The sequence below is a fragment of the Schistocerca serialis genome, chromosome 1 (assembly GCF_023864345.2).
Source record: "Schistocerca serialis cubense isolate TAMUIC-IGC-003099 chromosome 1, iqSchSeri2.2, whole genome shotgun sequence".
Lineage (NCBI taxonomy): Eukaryota > Metazoa > Arthropoda > Insecta > Orthoptera > Acrididae > Schistocerca > Schistocerca serialis.
The window spans coordinates 485,747,059-485,767,554 of NC_064638.1; the positions used below are offsets into that span (position 1 = coordinate 485,747,059).

The 20,496-nt window shown below is 38.5% G+C and overlaps 1 protein-coding gene across 1 annotated transcript in view; it reads right to left on the bottom strand.

The window, feature by feature from the left end:
- LOC126484459 (mutS protein homolog 4-like) overlaps positions 1-9,446 on the bottom strand; it is a 302,928-nt gene extending 293,482 nt beyond the window's left edge. The window contains exons 1-2 of the mRNA XM_050108020.1: positions 9,224-9,446; positions 9,009-9,145 (exon numbers count right to left, since the gene is read on the bottom strand). Of these exons, the coding sequence (XP_049963977.1) occupies positions 9,009-9,145; positions 9,224-9,423 (337 nt within the window). The 5' untranslated portion in view covers positions 9,424-9,446. The remainder of the gene's footprint in view (positions 1-9,008; positions 9,146-9,223) is intronic.
- Positions 9,447-20,496: the final 11,050 nt, after the last annotated feature.

Sequence of the window (20,496 nt, forward strand, 5' to 3'; positions counted from 1 at the left end):
AAAATTACCATGCTATACACTCTCACTCACTCTCACTCCCCCTCCCCACAATCAAACAGAGCTAGTTGACAGTACAGCATGTAATATTGGTCTTGTTCCACATCACACTGCTGCTGATGGTATACATTTTTCTGTCCGGCTTAAATGAGATTTTACTGACCTTGTTATCAGACTTCATTTCTAGTGAATTAGCAGTAAAGTGCAACACATTATAAGCAATGAACTCTTAAAAGAAGGAAAATGTTGGTATAGTCTTAGTCACTGGAGACTCACTGTTAGACTGTCCACTGGACAAAAAAATAGATAGAGCATGCCAGTATAAATGATTCATAATGTAAGAAAACAGATTTTTCTATGTCAGTAGTAAGAGGAACATAATAATAAGTGAAATGTACATCCTGAATTTCAACTGTGGTACATGGCATATCAGAGGATTCACTTTAAGTTAACATACCAGTAACAAGTGTGTGATAATCTGTACAAATGTCACGTATCTAGTAGTAGATAGTTAATTGATAGAAATTTTGATGTAATAGTTTGTCTGCATATAGAAAAGAAAAATAAAAACTCTGGAGAGAATTACGGAGAGACCACTACTCATTAAGAAAAAAAACATAGATACATGAAAATACAAGCAAATGTCGCAGCCACCATGGAAGATATCAAGATTAAATTAGGGGAATAAGTTTTCAGAGAACTTCAAACTTTGATGGACTTGACATTTAACAGGCAAATGGTATGAAAATCTCACACAGATCTTATTTGTTCTATCCTAATGACTTTAATGTCAATGGAGCATTAACCCCCCCCCCCCCTTATCTGTTCAAAAATTGGCACCAACATTTTTCTGCTGACAGTGACACATTGTTAAATATGAACTAATGGGCTTATTTACTCAAACTATGAAAAATCGAGGATGGAATGTAACAAATTATGAGAAGAAAGTTGCTACTCACCATATAGCAGAGATGCTGAGTCGCACATAGGCATAACAAAAAGACTCACAATTATAGCTTTTGGCCATTAAGACCTTCGTCAACAATACACACACATGGATCCTTCCCACTACACCAGCTTTTCTGAATTACACAAGTGGGAACTTTCCCTGTAATACATCCTCCGGTCCCGTAACCGTCCTGCTGGCCTCAAACTTTGTTAGTCCCTGTCCTCATCCATCCAGCCCCTTCCCTGTTCCCATTCCAGCACTACACAGTTCTCATTTCACCAACACACCCAGTCTTCTAATTTATCTCCCTTTCTCCTACTTCCCCTGCCCCCCTCTCCCCAGCCCTCCATCTAACCTGCAGCACTTCAGTGTCTGCCTCTCCCACCATACTATCCCTCCCCCTCCCCACCCTACCCTTCTCCTTACCCCCACCCAGTCACCATTCCCATCATGCACTGGTGCTGCTACTCACAGTGTGGTTTCAGTTGCCTGAAACTGCAGTCGTGTGTGTAAGTTGCACTTGTGTGTGCGTGTGTGTGTGTGTGTGTGTCTATTGTTGACAAAGGCCTTATTGGCCAAAAGCTATAATTGTGAGTCTTTTTGTTGTGCCTATCTGCCACTCAGTCTCCACTATATGGTGAGTAGCTTATTTACACACATTTATCCGTTCATATAAGCGGTCGTAATGGCAATGTTGCTGAGGTACTGGCCATAATCTCTGCAAATGTTGGCATTAAGCTCAAAAGAATTCCTTGGTTTAGGTGTAATACAGTGGAATTGCTTGGAATCTTGCATCTAGCTCTTTCACTGAAGCCTTCAATAGCTTCCGAATTGTATCAGTGACTATAACTTCCAAGTCAATACCGGTTCATCAGTCATTGGTAATTGGGGAAAACATTTATTTGGCTTTGATCTCCTACACTAACAGCCTTAAGCACAAATTAGGAAGCTGTAGCAGAGAGCAAGATCCTATTAAATGAAGTTTTAATGTACAGATGTCTTATAGGAAGAGTTCTTGGTACCATAAGTAATATTTGTAACAACAGTCTCATCAAGTGTTCAGAATATCTTGGAATTGGTTTCCTTTTGGAGTTTATATGCCAAATATTGCTTTGCCCTCCGATTTCCAGAAGTAGAAGATGAGTCTAGATGTTCACACAGTGCTAGGTTTAGGTAGGACCTCATTTTCAATAGCATCCTTTTGGGTATTAGGCTATTTCATACTATAACACTAAAAATAACTATACAACAAATACATCTGTCTTCACAGCAGTCTTGTTCAAAGCAATGAAACTGCTCAGTCTGCCAAGTGTCTTCCTTTTGTACCAACCCACATCATCATTCTTGAACATCAACGGATAGTCCAAAGTTAAGACGCCTGTGGATAGGTGGCTGTATGGAAGGCAACTGCCTGTGCTACTGCAGCAGATGATTAGCATATAACAGTAAATCAGGAGCTTATACCCAGGGACAGAGACTCCTTGAAGCAAGACACTGATGCTGCATGGGAGGAATGCTTGTTTATGGTGTTGAATTCAGGCCTTGCAAAGCCATTGGACAACAAATGCATACAACCCATTGGACTGTAACTATTGGTGGCTAGGATGTTGGTAGCTTGTAGCCATCCTCCATGCCATTACTGTAGCTCTTGTTTTATGTTTCGACAACATTATGAAAAAGATAGATTGCTATTCACCATATGGAGAAGTTAAGTTGCAGACTATGTCTGGCCACAGCAACCAGAGTGCTCATGCAAGTATGAGTTGTGCTTGTGTGAATGTGTTTCCTACCTCAGAAAAAAGGTTTTTGGCTGAAAGCTAAAATGTATAGCAATCATTTTGTTGTCTCTGTCTGTGAGTTAACATCTCCTTCATATGGTGAGTAGCAATCAACCCTCTTCATTGTACTGTCATTATTTGATTGTTTTAGTTTATGTTTTTTTTGTCCATGGCTACTGAGCAAGCTTATGGACTTCCTGAAAACTGATAGGTTGGTCACAGTCCAGGTGATATTTGGCTATTGCTGTTTGCTGTGTTTCCTAAGTTGTACATACTATTTTTGCTCCAGAAAGCAACTACTAATCAGTTTCCCGGTTATGCCAACATAGACATCAATACATTCACACTGCGGTTCGCAAAAACCTGTGGTGTGGAGAGCATCTATGAAATCAATTGTGGGTCTCAATAGATTCTAAGGTCACTCTGGAGCATAGGAAAAATTCCTTCGTTGTACCTCTCATATATAGTAAGCAAGCAGCAATGGGATGTTCTTCAGTTTCATTATCTACTTAGTCTTCACTGTGTCTCATAGCACATTTTATGTTTTTACAACCATATCCATTTGCATAGAACATTGTGCAGCTTGTTTGGTTCAAAAGGACGGTTGTCAACAGTGCTTATATGGTGAGCCCACACTGTCAGTGTACACAACACATCATTTTTTTGTGCTGGACAATGGTGCAACTTTGCATGAAACATCTTACATCCTGGTTTGCCCCTAAATGTTTTGCATACTTCTACATTCAATAAAGAAACAGTGCCATTACTCTCTGTTTCCAGTGGAAACTGTAAGTTTTCATGTAGGCTGCTAACTTACATGATTGTGATTCTCCATGCTGTCACATGAAGTTGCTTTTATTTTATAGTTGTTTTTAGTGCTATAAAATGGTGCAGCCTAAAACCCACATGGATTTTATTGAAATTAACACCAGCAGTGGAATCCTATGCACATACATTATTGTGTCGTAGTCTGAAACTCACATTGCTTCACTTCCATCCATCACGTTGCATGTATTTTTTTAGCCTTTTCCTCATCCTCTCCAGAGCAAATTTGAAGATGAATTAGACAGACTGATAGTTCTAGTGATGGCAGAGCAATTTTCTGTAAATGAATGTGTCCTGCTATTAGCAGTCACACATAAAAATAAAGGGAAACTGTTTATGTTGTAACTTCAAGGCTATTATAAATTCTCGTCAGTAGTGGATTTCTATCTTTCATCCCACTGAAAGAATTTGTTCCTTTGAAAATAGTGCAAAAAGTACGAGGGGAAGTCAAAAAGTAAAGGGATTTTTGAGAAAAGGAATATTTATTCTAATGAAAGAAAACTGGAGCATATATTATTGATCTATGTAACCTCCTTACACTTCAATGTAATTCGTCCAATGTTTCACAAGTTTTTTGAATCTGTCAGGAAAAACGTTTTTTGGTTGCACCTGTAACCAATTATGCAATACATCAATGACTTCTGCATTGGTTGCAGATCTTCTTCCCCTGAGAGCTTATTTCAATGGTCCAAACATATTGAATTCGCTTGGATCCAGGTCTGGAAGGTACAGCAGGTGTTCCAGCAATTCGAATCTCAACTTCTTTATTGTTTCAGCTGTCTGTTTGGCAGAATGTGGCTGAGCATTACCTTGCTGCAGTATTATGTCTTTTTGCAGTTTTCCATGACATTTGCATCTGATTGCAGGTTTCAGTTTAGTTCACAACACAACACAACACAATATTTCTCACTGTTTACAGTTTTGGCTCTTGGGATTAAATAAACGGCTACCACACCCTTCATGTCCCAGAATAGCCGTAGCATAATCTTACTAGCTAATGGGTGCCATTTAAATTTTTTAACTTCTGGTGATGATGAGTGTTTCCAAGCCATGCCTGTAGCCTTACTTTCCGGTTCGTGATGATGACCCAAGTTTCATATACAGTAATGGTTTGCAGTAAAAATCCATCTCCCTTGTGATGATAATGGGCCAGATGTTTATGAGAGATGTCCATTCTTTGTGTCTTATGCTATGCTGACAATTCTTTTGGTACCCATGTTGCACGTGCTTTCCAAAAATCTAGCCTGTAGTGCAAGATGGAATATGCTGAACCATGACTGATAAGTAAAATGTTGGTGATTTTGCCCACTGTGATTCATCTGTTTTCCATCACCATAACCTCAATGACTTCCAAAGTATCGTCAGTTGTTGACATTGATGGCCTGCCTCATTTTTCTTCGTGACATAGAGAAGTTCTTCCCTGTTTGAAGTGCTCTAAACATTCATAGATCTTGCTTTGTGATAAACAACCATCACCACACCGTGCTTGCATTCAATGAATAATTTCCACAGGTTTAACATCTTCCACAAACAAAAGGCAAATCACTGCACTCATTTCCTCCTTCGTGCAGATCAACAATGGAACTGCCATGTTTCACAGCTATTACAATACAACAACTAACGTGGAATAAGAGTGACATGTTTGCATGGAATTGTTGCATATGACAATACCTCAGCCCTGTATGCTAGCGGTGTTACCAAGCCCTATGGTGAGAAATTGCAAAAGTCACTTACTTTTTGATTTCACCTCATATTTGTCAGAAACCAGTTTGTACAATTCATACCTGCAATCTCTGCTTCATACCAAACTAAACAGCTGCTCATGATTTACACAGCATTCACGCTGTATTGTTTCAAGTGCTTACCTTTAGAGAATAATAACACAGCAGCAAGTTCACAGTGGTTCCTAGAGAAATAACTCCCATTAGTTACTTTTTGTACTGATGATATTGGTGATGTTGTGACAAGAAAATGAAAACAAATGATAAATTTTTAGAAGAAGTATCCTACTTCAGTTATCTTCGGTGACATTAGTTTTAACTATGACAAAGACATTGAGAAGAAGGTTAATAAACATCAAGGCATCTGTGGAACAACTGGAAGAAACACAAATGAAATTCAATGAAGTTATGAAGGTGTTTACTCTTGCATATGGCTCTGAATCATGGGAAATAGAAAAAAAAAGAAAAATCGGGTATGCAAGCAGCAGAGATGAAGTTCATAATATATGTAAGAGGCTGTAATAAAATGGATGAAATAAGGAATGAAACAATAAGATCAGTTTTAAAAATCTTTTCAGTTAATGACAAGATACGGAAGAGGATAAAATGAAATTGAACAATATGCTGAGAGAATGACAGCAAATAGATTGCCTAAAAAGATAATGACTTGTTGATCCGAACAGAAAGAGAAAACTAGGCAGACATCATAAGAGATGGACAGATGATAGAGACTGGAAAGGTGATATTGACACCTAATCCACAGAAGGAGATGATAAACAAAAGCACTTACCAGAACTACACACAAAATCTGTGACTTTGTATCCATTGCTTCAAAAGATGCAGGTGTTAAACAAGATTTATAAAAATGTCATTTTCTCCAAACAAGTATTCAGTATATGGAGTGAAGTTAATTACTACATTCATTTTATCCCTAATATAGCCAACAAAGTCAAATCAGCTGTAAAAGAAAAATAAAGTTAAGTTTGTCAGAGCTCAGGATTGCAATTATGATTTTTCTGTAGCTCGATTCAGTTCTCAGATTGACAGCATCCTTAGTGACATACGCACCTGCTATTTGAGTTATTGACCCATTACCATGTCTATTAGCCAAGACTTGCTAAAAATAACAAGATGTTGGCCTACTCATGCCAAGACTGTACCCAGCAACACGCACTTACACCTCGTATGCTTTCCACCATGAACAATCCTAATGAGGCATTGGCAGTGATTGCATGTCGCTTTTGCACGGTGCCTTATAGTGGTTGGCACGATTTCCAAATATCTTCTTGCCATGCCAGTGCACAGCACCACTTCTGAGATATGGAATCTACTTTGTCAAAAATCTCAATTTAATTCACAAGCAGCAGTCCCTTACGTCCAGTATCCTTGACATCGATTTGCTGTAGAATCTTAGCACATATTCTGAGCTCAAACATAATGAGATATTTTGAACAGAATAACCTCCACAATACCACATGACTTACTGAAAGCTTTGGATCAAGGCAATCAGGTACATGCAGTATTTATTGATTTTTGTAAAGCATTTGACTCAGTACCACACCTACGCTTCTTGTCAAAAGTTCAGTCATATGGGGTATCAAGTGAAATTTGTGACCAGACTGAGAACTTTTTGGTAAGGAGGATGCAGCATGTTATCTTGGATGGAGAGTCATCGTCAGATGTATAAGGAACATTGGGCATGCCCCAGGAAAGTGTGTTGGGACCTTTGCTGTCCATGTTGTATATTAATGATCTTGCAGACAATATTAACAGTGAAATCAGGGTTTTTGCAAATAATGCAGCTATGTATAATGAAGTACTACCTGAAAGAAGCTGCATAAATATTCAGTCAGATCTTGATAAGATTTCAAAGTGATTCAGAGATTGGCAATTTTCTTTAAATGTTCAGAAATGTAAAATTTTGCACATTTAAAAAAAAAAAAAAAAAAAAAAAAAAAAAAAAAAAAAAAAAAAATCACCTTAGTACCTGTGACTATAATAACAATGAGTTACTGTTGGAATCGGCCAACTCATACAAATACCATGGTGCAAGACTTTATAGGGAAATGAAAGGTGGTGATCACACAGGCTCAGTCTTGGGTATTGCAGGTGGTACACTTCGGTTTATTGGTAGAATACTGGGGAAGAGCAATCAGTTTGCAAAGGAGATTACTTACAAATCACTTTCACTTGTGCAGCTGGCTCTAGAATATTGTTCAAGTGTGTGGGATCTGTACCTGATAGTACTAACAGAGGATACTGAATGTATACAGAGAAGGGCTGCACAAATGGTGACAGGTTTGCTTAATCTGTGGGAGAGTGTCACAGATACTGAAGCAACTGAATTGGAAAACTCTTGAAGATAGATGTAAACTATCCTGAGAACATCTATTAACAAAGTTTCAAGAATCGGCTTTAAGTGATTACTCTAGGAATATGCTACAACCCCCAATGTATCACTTACATAGGGACCATGAGGATAACACTAGTTTAATTGCTGCATACAAAGAAGCATTCTTCAATCAATCATTCTTCCAGCACTCCACACATGAATGGAACAGGAAGAAACCCTAATAGCTGGTAAAACCCTAACAGCTGGTACAAAGGGATGTACCCTCTGCCATGCACATCACAGTGGTTTGCATAGTATAGATGTAGATGTAAATGTACTCAATTTAGAGCTCAAACACACAAAATATTTTGTGCCCAAAATAATATTACACCTCCCATATCACACCTGTTGTAACCTAAGCTGAATGTGGAGCCTGAATGCATGAATCACTGTTTTACGAAGCATATGCACAAAGTAGTGAATTTAACCACTCACAGGAGGTACCTTCCTCACAACCTAAAAGTTAATGGCAGCTTGTAATCAGGCTCATGCAGAGATCAACAATAGGAGAAACTTCAGAAAATTCAAACACAACCTACACCTACAATAAAGTGCACCATATGCTCTATGGATTAATTGTTCCTAGCTACAAAATACATCTATGTAGGCAACCTGCAAACGTGAAAAGAATGAACTAGAAAATGAATTGCTACTGATGGTGATCTGCATTATTTTTTAAAATTCTAAATGTCCATTTTTCAATAATATCAATTTTCTGCTGTATGTGTATGTGGATTTTCCCAAAATTTCAGCAAAACTGTGGTCAAGGAATGATTCTTCCACTTAAAAACATCATTGTAGTGGTTTGGTTCAAAATCTGGTATGCTCATATGAGTAAACAACAATGCTATGATCTTGACTAAGGCAGAAAATTCGACAGATTGGTAAAACTGTAGTAACAATAAAAATATACACCAACCAACAACACTATCTAGTTCAAGAAGTTTTCAATGTTCATAAAACACAACTTTTTCCTTTGTTTTTAATAATTAAGTCATTTATCACCCACCCACTTAATACCTTTAAGTAGAAAAATCTTTGGGCAAATGCACAAAGATTCAAGAACAGTAAATTAAAAGATATAACTAGCTATATAGTGCCGCTAACAAATATACATTATTATAAACTAAGAGACCTGCCGATTTACTCAACTTATCATAATACTTCTGCTGGAAATTCCAATACTTGCAACTATGGCAATAACAGGCACAATGTGTTCTCTATACATTGCATTCTACACAGCAGTAAGAGTCATCTTTATAAGAGTAATGTAATGATCATTAACAGCATGGCCATTGACTAGTGAACTGTAGAACGAGTAAATGTAATTAAACAAAGTGATTTACCAACGATACAAGTAGCGTCACTTTCTGATGATGTAGTTGTCATTGATTTTGGTGTTCGTACTGGAGTCCTCATTGGAGTTCTTGAAGTCGATGATCTGTTGCGCGTCTGACCTCCACTGCCACTGGAAGTGCTGGTCCTGATTTACACATTGTTATTTTTTGAGTCTGTAGAAAACAAAACCATATCAGCATTTATATAATTTAAATTAGCGCACCTTACAAGCGTTTTCTGATCATCCGACGTCGACCAACGGGTAGCTGCATTTCGAAATGATGATGACGATGATGATGTCCTGGGGAGCACAGACATTTGTTTATTCGACGGAGTTTTATTTGCAAATTTATTTAAGATAGCCAAAATCGAGTTTGGATTTTTATCTGTAGTCGTTGAAGAATGCGGGGTAGTATTTGCCATTAGCGAAGAAAGGCGAGCACTTATTCTTTCCTCAGCGTTCGGAGCTGTGGACGACGATCTTGAAACTGACGCCGAAGTAATATAACCTGGTGTCTTAAAGAAAGCGTTGGATTGGCATGTAGAGATACCTGTTGTAACTCCTGAACGTATTCCTCTTGGAATCATACCAACTGCGGAAAAAATAGCATTTATATGACTTATTGTACCTTGAACAGTAAATCTGAATGAGAAAAAGTTGATACTTACCTGTCTGTGCCCGTACGTTTTGAAGAAACGGCCATCCCCTATTTCTGGAATTTGTTTTATCCGTCCTTATGACATTCATTTTTGTTTAACATAGATCTTCAATACAAAAAGTATATGTAATGAATCTCAACGAAGCCCCTCAAATTCTTTATTTCAAAAATTTGCGGGTAATAGCCACGGCGCAGAGATACAACAAATGGACCAAAGAGATTAGTAACTCATGTCCCACCTGCCCGTCTACCGGGAAAAAATTCTGACTTCAAAAACTGAATAGGTCCTTAATGAAATGTAGTCCCTTCACAAGTGTGATTTCATTGCATCATATAAGCTGTGTTTGCAGTTAAAAGAATCCCTGCTGAAGCAATATGTGTTTCTACGTCTACATTTACATTGACCACTCTCCGATTTCATAGACGTTTCATAAAACTACTTTCAGCTCTCGAATGGGATCATGGGAAAAATGAACAACTAAATCTTTCCAGGGAAGCCATAATTTCTTTCAATTTTTTACGATGCTCTTTTCTCCCTATGTAGGTGGGAGTCAATAAAATATTTTAGTATTCGGTGGAGAAAATTGGTGATTGAGATTTCGTGCAAAGATCTCGCCACAACGATAAACGCCTTTATTTTCATGATTGCCATACAAACTTGTATATGATATTCGAAACATTCTCTCCCATATCTCGATATAATACAAAGCGAGCAGCCCTTGTTTGAACTCTTTTGATGTGCTCTGTCAATCCTCTCACTGCCCAGTAATACTCCAAAAGACGACGGACAAGCATAGTGAAGGCTGTGTCTTTTTGAATCGACAACCTTTAAATTTGTGTGATTTATCGTGAATTTATACCCTTCGTGCATTTTTTTTTATAAATGTAAAATGCAGTGGCATAGAGTAGAAAAAAGGTTCTAGTCCTGTAGCAGTAGCAGAGCCAACTTTATTTAATTTTTATTTTACTCGAATTCCGTCGATCCTATGAGCATTAAGAGTTGTTAAGATAAGAAACGAGTCAGTGGTTTTACCTTATTCACAATCATGAATTTTTCATGAAATTTAGACTAATGGATACAGTGAAGTACTATATGGCAGATTCTAATAATACTCATGTCAACTAATGTTACATCGTAATCAACTCTGGTTCGAGAACATTTTTGCACTCAAGCGATTTATCATTTGGCACCTTCACTTGCCCCTCTGTCCGAACCCCACCCACCGTTTCCTTTCCCTTCTCCACACCTTTTCGGTCATTCAGTTCCACGTGTTTAGTTATCGCTATCGGTACTAACTGTGATCCGCGTTTGTATTCATATCTTGGTGCCACAAGTATCCGTACTAATAGTGATAAGTTGTACACTGAAATGTTATAGTTGTGGCGCCTCTCTCAGCTTGGCGTCCCAAGCGGCGGTTTGTGGGCCTTAAATCGGCTCCAATCATTATACATGAAAATTAATAAGGTACATATTATTATTATTCATGTGGCATCCATGGTCATTTTACATTCTTATATAAGTACTTCATACATTAATCGTTAAATGTACGCACAAACACACATGAAAATTTTATAACTAAATATGTAGGTCTCTGGACCAGTGCACAGATCTTGGTGTTATCGTATGCTGTGTTACCTGAGTGCAACAGGAAATTTTCGTGATAAGCACTATTCAGTCAAGCGCTGTGTAGTCTGCACTGTGGCCCCCAGTCACATGCTGGGACATCTTTGCACCTTCAGTCACATGCTGGGACATCTTTGCACCTTTCTTCATACAAACAGGGACCACACCTTCCATGCATTGTACAGAATCAGTTCAGAGCTGTCCATAGCTTCCAAGGAAGACCATATCCATCCATAGGCTAAGTAGGATCACTGCTGGAAGAAACTTCTGCAAAACCTCTTTCCATCTTGGCATACATATAAAAGAGGCGCATTTTGAGTTGACCGGGGTGGTTTTTCGGGTTTACCTTTACTAGCAGGTATACTCTGTAGCTGATTATATAGAAATGAGTCCTGAGGAATAGCGCGTTTTGGAACTCTGTTACAGCTGCTGTTTCTCATCTAATGGATGCTGGTGCAAGTTACATTAGACAGTGAGCCATGAAAGTGGTGTTGATTCAGCTGTTGTTGTCGTCGTTGTGGTCTTCAGTCTGAAGACTAGTTTGATGCAGCTCCCCATGCTACTCTCCTGTGCAAGCCTGTTCATCACCAAATAGCCACTGCAACCTATATGCTTTTGAATCTGCTTACTGTGCTCATTTCTTGGTCTCCCTCTACGATTGTTACCATCCACACCTTCCTCCAGTGCTTAATTGTTGATCCCTTGATGTCTCATAATGTGTCCTATCAGCCGGTCCCTTCTTCTAGTCAGACTGTGCGACAAATTTCTTTTATCCCCAGCTCTGTCCAGTACCTCCTCATTAGTTACATTATCTACCCATCTAATCTTCAGCTTTCTTCTGTAGCACCACATTTCAAAAGCTTCTATTCTCTTCTCGACTAAATTGTTTTTTGTCCACGTTTCACTTTCATACATGGGTTCACTCCACACAAATACTTTCAGAAAAGACTTCGTGAAACATAACCCTATACGCGATGTTTACAAATTTCTTTTCTTCAGAAACGCTTTCTTTGCCATTGGCAATCTACATTTTAAAACCTCTCTACTTCAGCTGTCATCGGTTATTTTGCTACCCAAATAGCAAAACTCATTTACTATTTTAAGTATTTCGTTTCCTAAACTAATTCCCTCAGCAGGACACGATTTAATTCGAATGCATTCCATTACCCTTGCCTTCTCAACCACTGCTTCCCTTTCATGCCCCTCGACTTTGATAGCTGTCGTCTGGTTCCTGCATAATATGAAATATCCTTTCGTTCCCGGTATTTTATCCCTCATAACTTAAGAATTTCAAAGAAAGTATTCCAGTCACCATTGTCAAAAGCTTTCTCTCCGTGTACAAATGCTATAAACGTAGGTTTGTCTTTTCTTAACCTAACTTCTAAGATAAGTCATAGGAGCAGTACTGCCTCATGTGTTCCTACATATCTCCACAATACAAACTGATCTTCCCCAAGATCAGCTTCTACCATTTTTTTCTATCCTGGGAAGAATTCGTGTTAGTGTTTTGCAACCACGAGTTATTAAACTGACAGTTCGGTAATATTCACACATGTCGGCGCCTGCTTTCTTTGGAGTTGGAGTTATGATACTTGTGGTGTGCGTACTGTAAGACCTTCGGTACACACACCATCAGATTATTTGACTTGTCGCTCTAACGAAGTAGGCGAGTGTCAGCAATATCTCTCGTGGTCTTATCGTGGCGTGTTTATCTTCTGCCGTTAGGTCAGACGATTGAAATGCCACTTGCACGCTTAGAGTAGCAGATTGACGGTGACCAACTTTAAACAGAACTTGATTAATTTTCACACACATTTATTAAAATAATAAAAATCATAAAATTAACTTAACTTGGTTCTGGATGCTATTTGCAATTGACAATCTGAAATTCCTTTGGTCTTATTCTCACATATCTCTGATACTTGACAAAGTGTCTATTCATTTATCTTCATGGCTATGTACAGGAATATGATAATCGTATTAGGCGCAGACTGAAACTTGACTGTAGACTAATGCAGACTGGTGCAGACAAATGCAGACTGACTAATCGGAGGTCTGTACACTCGTTATTCGAGCGTTCAGGTACCACTGCGCGAGTGTCATCCGCGAGGAGAAAAGGTTCTACGTTAGCAGCAATCTCATTGGCTGCGTTACATATTAATACGCGGATCGGCGGAAGCAGAATTTGGTCCGTCTTTATGACAGCGCCATCTCGTAGTGCGAAGACGGACGAGCGCTGCGCCTGCGTTATTGTGCTTAGCGGGGCGCGTTCTAGTGGGAAAGTTGTGTACGCGCTGACTACGCGGAACTATGTACACAACAATACTCTTCTTGAAATCTGTGGATACTTTACCTGTCTCACACATCGAGTACACCAGATGAAAGAGTTTTGTCGTAGCTGGCTCTCCGAAGGCTATCAGTAGTTCTGATGGAATGTCGTCTACTCCAGGGGACTGGGTCGACAGGTCGACAACCACAAGCGCGTTCTCACGCGACAGTTCTTATGGTAATGATTCACTTGAATCACATATCTTTCCTAGTTCACAAATAGTAGAACAGGAAATATTCACTGAAAAGAAACGCTAATGAAGAGTAGGAAATCCGGCCTTTTCGGCATCTGGGGGTGCCATTCGCCTCCTACAGAACCTTTAGCAGATGTCTAAGCAGTTGGAACAAGTAACAAATAACATTGACAAGAAATTTTCGACTTTAAAAACAGAATTTCCGAGTTTCGACCAAAAGTTAGAACACAAGTTTGACGAAAACTTTTCCGAGCTTGTAGATGAGCTGCAGAAAACCACATAACGGTTAGATGAACTGATTTATAGACAGAAGATGATAGCTTAGCACAGGTATCTGTAGCGCAAGCTAGCACTTCAGATTTACACAACACATACGACGATTTAGCGGATGAAGTATAGAAGATATTGGAGGTTATAGGATTTCTTAAATTAGAACAGAAAAACTTCAGTAATTATGTGTAAAAATTATTCATGCTGATGTTGGGTTATTTGACAGTGATTCTAGACAGGTGGTAGAGCAACACTGTACTCCACTTGCTGAAATAGAAAGGATAGTGACTGAAAGGGAAGATAAAAGGGTTAACAAATTCGATATCTATTTAAAGAGTTCTATTCAACAATCCGATATGAAATAGGCGCGGGAAGCTTGGGTTCAAGCGACCTGTTAAATAGTGAATAGTAAATAAGCAGGACAATAATTCTTCCCCAGTGCCATGCATAAGTGAAGGAGAACATGAGACATGTGGGTAGTTATCGGTACCTTATGAACAGCAAGGACACCATCCACATGTGACACCGGTAACTGTACCACATAATAATACATCTTGCCTCTGAAGATTTTTACAGATGAAAGCTTGTTAAAACATAGACAGTTTCAGACATTTTCTACAGAAACAAAGAAGGTACATCCGATAGTATTCATTAGATCTTTTTGAGATATTCTGTCATATAACTGGAATGAATAGCAAGAGACTTGTTATGTAATAGGATACACTCAAGGGGTCGCTTTGCTGTGAGCTGTGGACTTAGCTGAGCACTGTGAAATCTATGATCAGTTTGAACAGGCTTTTCTTGCTAACTTCTGGCCACCTGGCGTACATGAATGACTCACATGAGAAGTTTTTTACCCAGAACCATTTCATAGCAGACAGGTTGGACTAACACATATTTTGAAAAATATCTGAATAAGACTTGTTATTGGAGTAAGCCCATGTCAAATGGAGATGTTTTTTCAAATTTTAAAAGGTAGGCTATCAGCACAAATCAAGAAGAAGATAGTCTCTATACCAGAAAATGATTTAGAGTATTTTATATCCATAGTTGATGCCATTCACTTAGTTTACAAGGACAGACGTAAGCAAACAAGGAACATAGATTTGGCACATGGTTTTCATAAATAGTGCTGCGGCGAGCAAAACAGTAATGCTAAACACCAACAGGAATGGCAACAGCCAGTAACAATATACAGTGGATCCAATAGCTGTAAATTTCAAGCAAATGGAAAAGCACAGAAAAGGATGTGGACTAGATACAACCCTGTTTACCCCAACACACAAAGTAATGCTAATAACCGGAACAGACAAAACAAGTGGTACGGTGAACCCTCTAACAGGAATCTAAACAATAGCAAGGCTATCAACGAAACTCAAATGATCACATGGACCTGGCCTCAAGTAATAATCTTAGACCAGGGGAAACGAGCATATGTAGTAATCAGAACAATAATTGGTGCCTACATGGGCATCCAGTTCAAATAGTTGAGGTGGTTAATAGCAATGAGAGTATTCCAATGCCATCACCAGAAAATGCTATCCCATCAGATCCTGGATTTAGGAGGCTGCATTCGACACCTATTCATTTTTTGAGGTACAATGAGGAACTCGCCTTGAGAGAGCAGTTATGTTCCAGTGAGACAAGGAAGGTCGAAGAGGAGATGGTACAAGCAATAATACATGAAAATGTAGGCAGTATACCAGCACATATAATTGTGGATACATGTGCGTCTACGAACATGTCATCCAAGAGTTAGTTGGAACCAATAGCAAAGGACATGCATGTACCCACTTTCCCTACATGGAAGTGCAAAATTTTAACAGCTATAGGAAATAAGACACAAAACACCAAGCTGCAAACGTACATTCTTATTACCTTAGGTAATAAAACAATCGCATGCGATTTTCTTGTGGTTGAGAGGTTAATAGCAAATTGTATACTAGCGATGGAGTTTTTCAGACAGTTTAAGGTACAACACTACGTGGACAGTGGTAAGAGCAGTTTGACAAAGAGATTTTATTAATTAATTACAAGAAAGGAAAATCATAATTGAAGTAGCAGTAAAGTTAATTTAAAGGTTATTGAACCTGGTTATTTATCTGAGGCCCAAAGAAAGGAGTTATACAAATTGCTCTTACAGTACAAACAAGTGTTTTGAAAAAAAAACAGACATTATGAAAGCTTACATTCAAAAAATGAATGTATATCCACATCAAACTTTCTGTCACAATTCTTACCCAACCCCTTTGATGAAGAAAGGGGCGATAAATAAAGAAATGGAAAGAGTGTTGACAAGACATAGAACCTTATAATTCTTCATATTGCAGCCAATTACCTGCTGTCACTAAAGTAAATTGTAGCATTCGATTATTACTTGGTATACAATCCACCAACAAAATAATTTTTGCTGTAAGAACAAAACCTGACAATATCGACGAACAATTTTTAAAATTTCATTGTAGTAAGTATTTAACTTCATGGATTAGCGCTCTTTGTACTGGCAAATGTCATTATAACCAGAAAACTGGAAACACACCACATTTGTATGTTCTGGTCACATTTATAATTTCTGACATTATCTTTCAAAACTCAGTGTTAGTGTAGGTGTCTTTATCGTGACACTGGACATTGTTCTGGAACCAGTGTTGTACAGGAGAACCACCATGTACGTCGACAGTGTATCGATTGCGATGAGTTAATGGAGGGAACATTTAGATTTGCTAGAGGAGGTAGTGAGAAAATTTCTTGACTATGGTGTTACAGTAAATTTGTGAAAGTCCAAATTTGGAAGAGACATTAGCTCTCCAACAGGTATCTCTAGGACTAACTTCAATCTTTAGGAAATTTTTACCTAAACAATTGTTAAATAGTTATCCTAAACCTGTTAAGAAAAAAATAATACATGGCTGTAGACTGAAGATTGCCAAAGAGACTACCAGGCCATAAATGAAACTTCAACAAATGCAGATATTCTACACCAGCTGGACATGACACAATATTTTTACTGAAGTACAGATGCATCCTTCAAGGTCTGTTTCAAATCAGATAAACACATGGAAAGAGCGCAAATTGTATGATCGGTTTTGCCAGTCAAACACTCAGTCAGTGAGTTAAAATACTATTTATGGGAAAACTCATGAAACTGTTGTGACCACCAAGCTTTGCCTTTTCTCTTAACTTGCAAGGTGTTACACATGCGCCGACCATGGTGGCCGAGCGGTTCTAGGCGCTTCAGTCAGAAACCGCGCGATTGCTACAGTCGCAGGTTGGAATCCTGCCTCGGGCATGGATGTGTGTGATGTCCTTATGTTAGGTTTAAGTAGCTCTAAGTTCTAGGGGACTGATGACCTCAGATGTTAAGTCCCATAGTGCTCAGAGCCATTTGAACCATTTGTTACATATGCAAACTGCTCAATGGTACCTATTCTTATAAGAATTCATTTTTGAAATAAATAAAAAATGGGAAGAAAATATTGTAGTCGACACTCTTTCTAGGTTTCCACAAGGGTTAAATGAATTTACAGAACTAAATGAGCAGACCTTAGGTTTTAGGCTCTTATTAAAGCAAGACGAAAATTATTGACCATATTACTTAAAACGGTGTTATTAACGCCAGTAGTGTGCTGTTGCTTCAAATCGGCATTCTTCAAAAAATGTCGCTGAAAATGATGAACAAAAATCAAAATGACAATACTGCTCTTTACGATGGATGATGGTCAGAGACGTGCGAGGGGAAATGTTGACGTAATCGGCGCTCGGCGCTACCAACGGAAAACTGCAACGTTTAGCCTCACCAAGCAATTTTGCTTGGTCACGGGCGTTGACAGAAATGAAAAAACAGGGAAGTTGACATCAAGTGTTCCGGACAAATCCGGTAGATGACGAAACTGAACGATGGACCTGTTGGACACCCTTTATAGTGCCACTTACCTGCAGTTACCACTGTTAGCAAAGTGGTTATCGCCAAGCGTGAAAAGTGCATCGTTTTCCATTCAGTTCTTGCTCTAAGAGGGATAGGCAGGCTTATCGATGTACAGAATGCCTAAAAATTAATCAGTACTTAAATATACAGCTTTAAAACCAGCAGATTATTTACAATGTGCAGCCGATATATTTATAGGCAGATGTGTCGGTATTTTTTCCGTCAATGTATCTTGTCATCGATATATAGAGAGCCGGCAACGGTACTTTTATCATATCGATATATCGAATTCCCGATACTTTTAAAAATATGAGCAGTCCTGATTCCATAAAATAATACAGTATAGTGAAGACAAGTGTTAAAGGTGTGTCAAATACGCTAATCGGATATTTTGATAGACCTCTTCCGTCAGCAGCATTAGCAGCGCAATGGCTGAGAAGAAACTTGAAGAACATTTCGCCTAAATTTCCTAGTCACGTTATAAACTTTCATCGTTATACGAATATACCTGATGTAAACAAACACAGATGCGATTATTGGTCGGCGGCTGTAGCACATGTACACTGGTGGTGTTAACGCTCTTGGAAGTGGGTCCTGCTTATGTATAAGATATCTTGCTACTATGTTACGGTAAATGAAATTTTAAGATATTCTAATGCATTAACAGCCATCAACGTTTTTCTTAACCGTACTGTAGCTACGTAGTTTTTATTCCAAAAATCGTTTACATCACAGTCTCTGTTCTTTTGTACTCTGATTGTCGTGCTGTTGATACGTAGTGTGAAAACGACTGACACTCTTTCCTGTTCCAAATGAAATACGCGCCTCGAACCCCGTTAAAAAGTCGCAAGAAATAGACTACTGTCACCGTTTGCCTCAAGTTTACAGAAAATAAATCGACTTTGAAGTTTTCTAAGGGCATTGTTTACCAAATTTAAGGTGGTGTTGGAGACTTGATTCGTAGCTGAATCGGTGACGTTGCAGGATCGTAATTGGCGTTAGTGTAAAGACTGACGATTCAAATCTCGATTATGTGTTTTTTTCGGTCAATTTGGAATACCAGTTGTTGTTGTGGTCTTCAGTCCAGACACTGGTTTGATACAGCTCTCCATGCTACTTTTTCCTGTGCAAGCTTCTTTATCTCCGAGTAACTACTGCAACCTAAACCTTTCTGAATCTGCTTAGTATATTCATCTCTTGGTCTGCCTCTACTCTTTTTACTCTCCACGCTTCCCTCCAATACTAAATTGGTGATTCCTTGATGCCTCAGAACGTGTGCTATCAGCCGATCCCTTCTTTTTGTCAAGTTGTGCCGCAAACTCCTCTTCCCCTCAATTCTATTCACTACCTCCTCATTAGTTACATGATCTTCCCATCTAATCTTCAGAATTCTTCCGTAGCACCCCATTCTCTTTTTGTCTAAATTATTTATCGTCCATGTTTCACTTCCATACATGGTTACACTCCATAGAAATACTTTCAGAAACGACTTCCTGACACTTAAATCTCTACTCGATGTTAACTAATTTCTCTTCTTCAGAAACGCTTTCCTTGCCATAGCCAGTCTACATTTTATATCCTCTCTACTGCGACCATCATCCGTTATTTTGCTCCCCAAATAGCAAAATTCATCTACTACTTTAAGTGTCTCGTTTCCTAATCGAATTCCCTCAGCATCATCAGATTTAATTCGACTACAGTCGATTATCCTCGTTTTACTCTTGTTTATGTTCATCTTATATCCTCATTTCAAGACGCTGCCCATTAAGTTCAACTGCTCTTCCAAATGCTTTGCTGTCTCTGACAGAATTACAATGTCGTCGGCAAACCTCAAAGTTTTTATATCGTCTCCCTGGATTTAAATTCCTACTCCAAATTCTTCTTTTGTTTCCTTTACTGCTTGCTTAATATACAGAGTGAATAACATTTGGGATAGGCTACAACCCTGACTCACTCTCTTCGCAACCACTGCTTCTCTTTCATGCCCCTCAATTCTTATAACTGCCATCTGGTTTTTGTACAAATTGTAAATAGCGTTTCGCTCCCTGTATTTTACCCTTGCCACCTTCAGAATTTGAAAGAGCGTATTCCAGTCAACATTGTCAAAAGCTTTCTTTAAGTCTACAAATGCTAGAAATGTAAGTTTGCCTTTCCTTAATCTATCTTCTAGGATAAGTCGTAGGGTCAGTATTGCCTCGCATGTTCCCAACATTTCTACGGAATCCAAACTGATGTTCTCCGAGGTCGGCTTCTACCAATTTTTCCATTCGTCTGTAAAGAATTCGTGTTAGTATTTTGCAGCCGTGATTAATTAAGCTGATAATTCGGTAATTTTCACACTTGTCCGTACCTCCTTTCTTTGGGAATGGCATTAGTATATTCTTCTTGAAGTTTGAGGAATACCAAAATCTTTTAAATATAAAATCCAACAATTACATGCTAATTAAGACATACCTAATAATCATTTTTATGAAAAATGCAAGTGTCCTTTTCTCT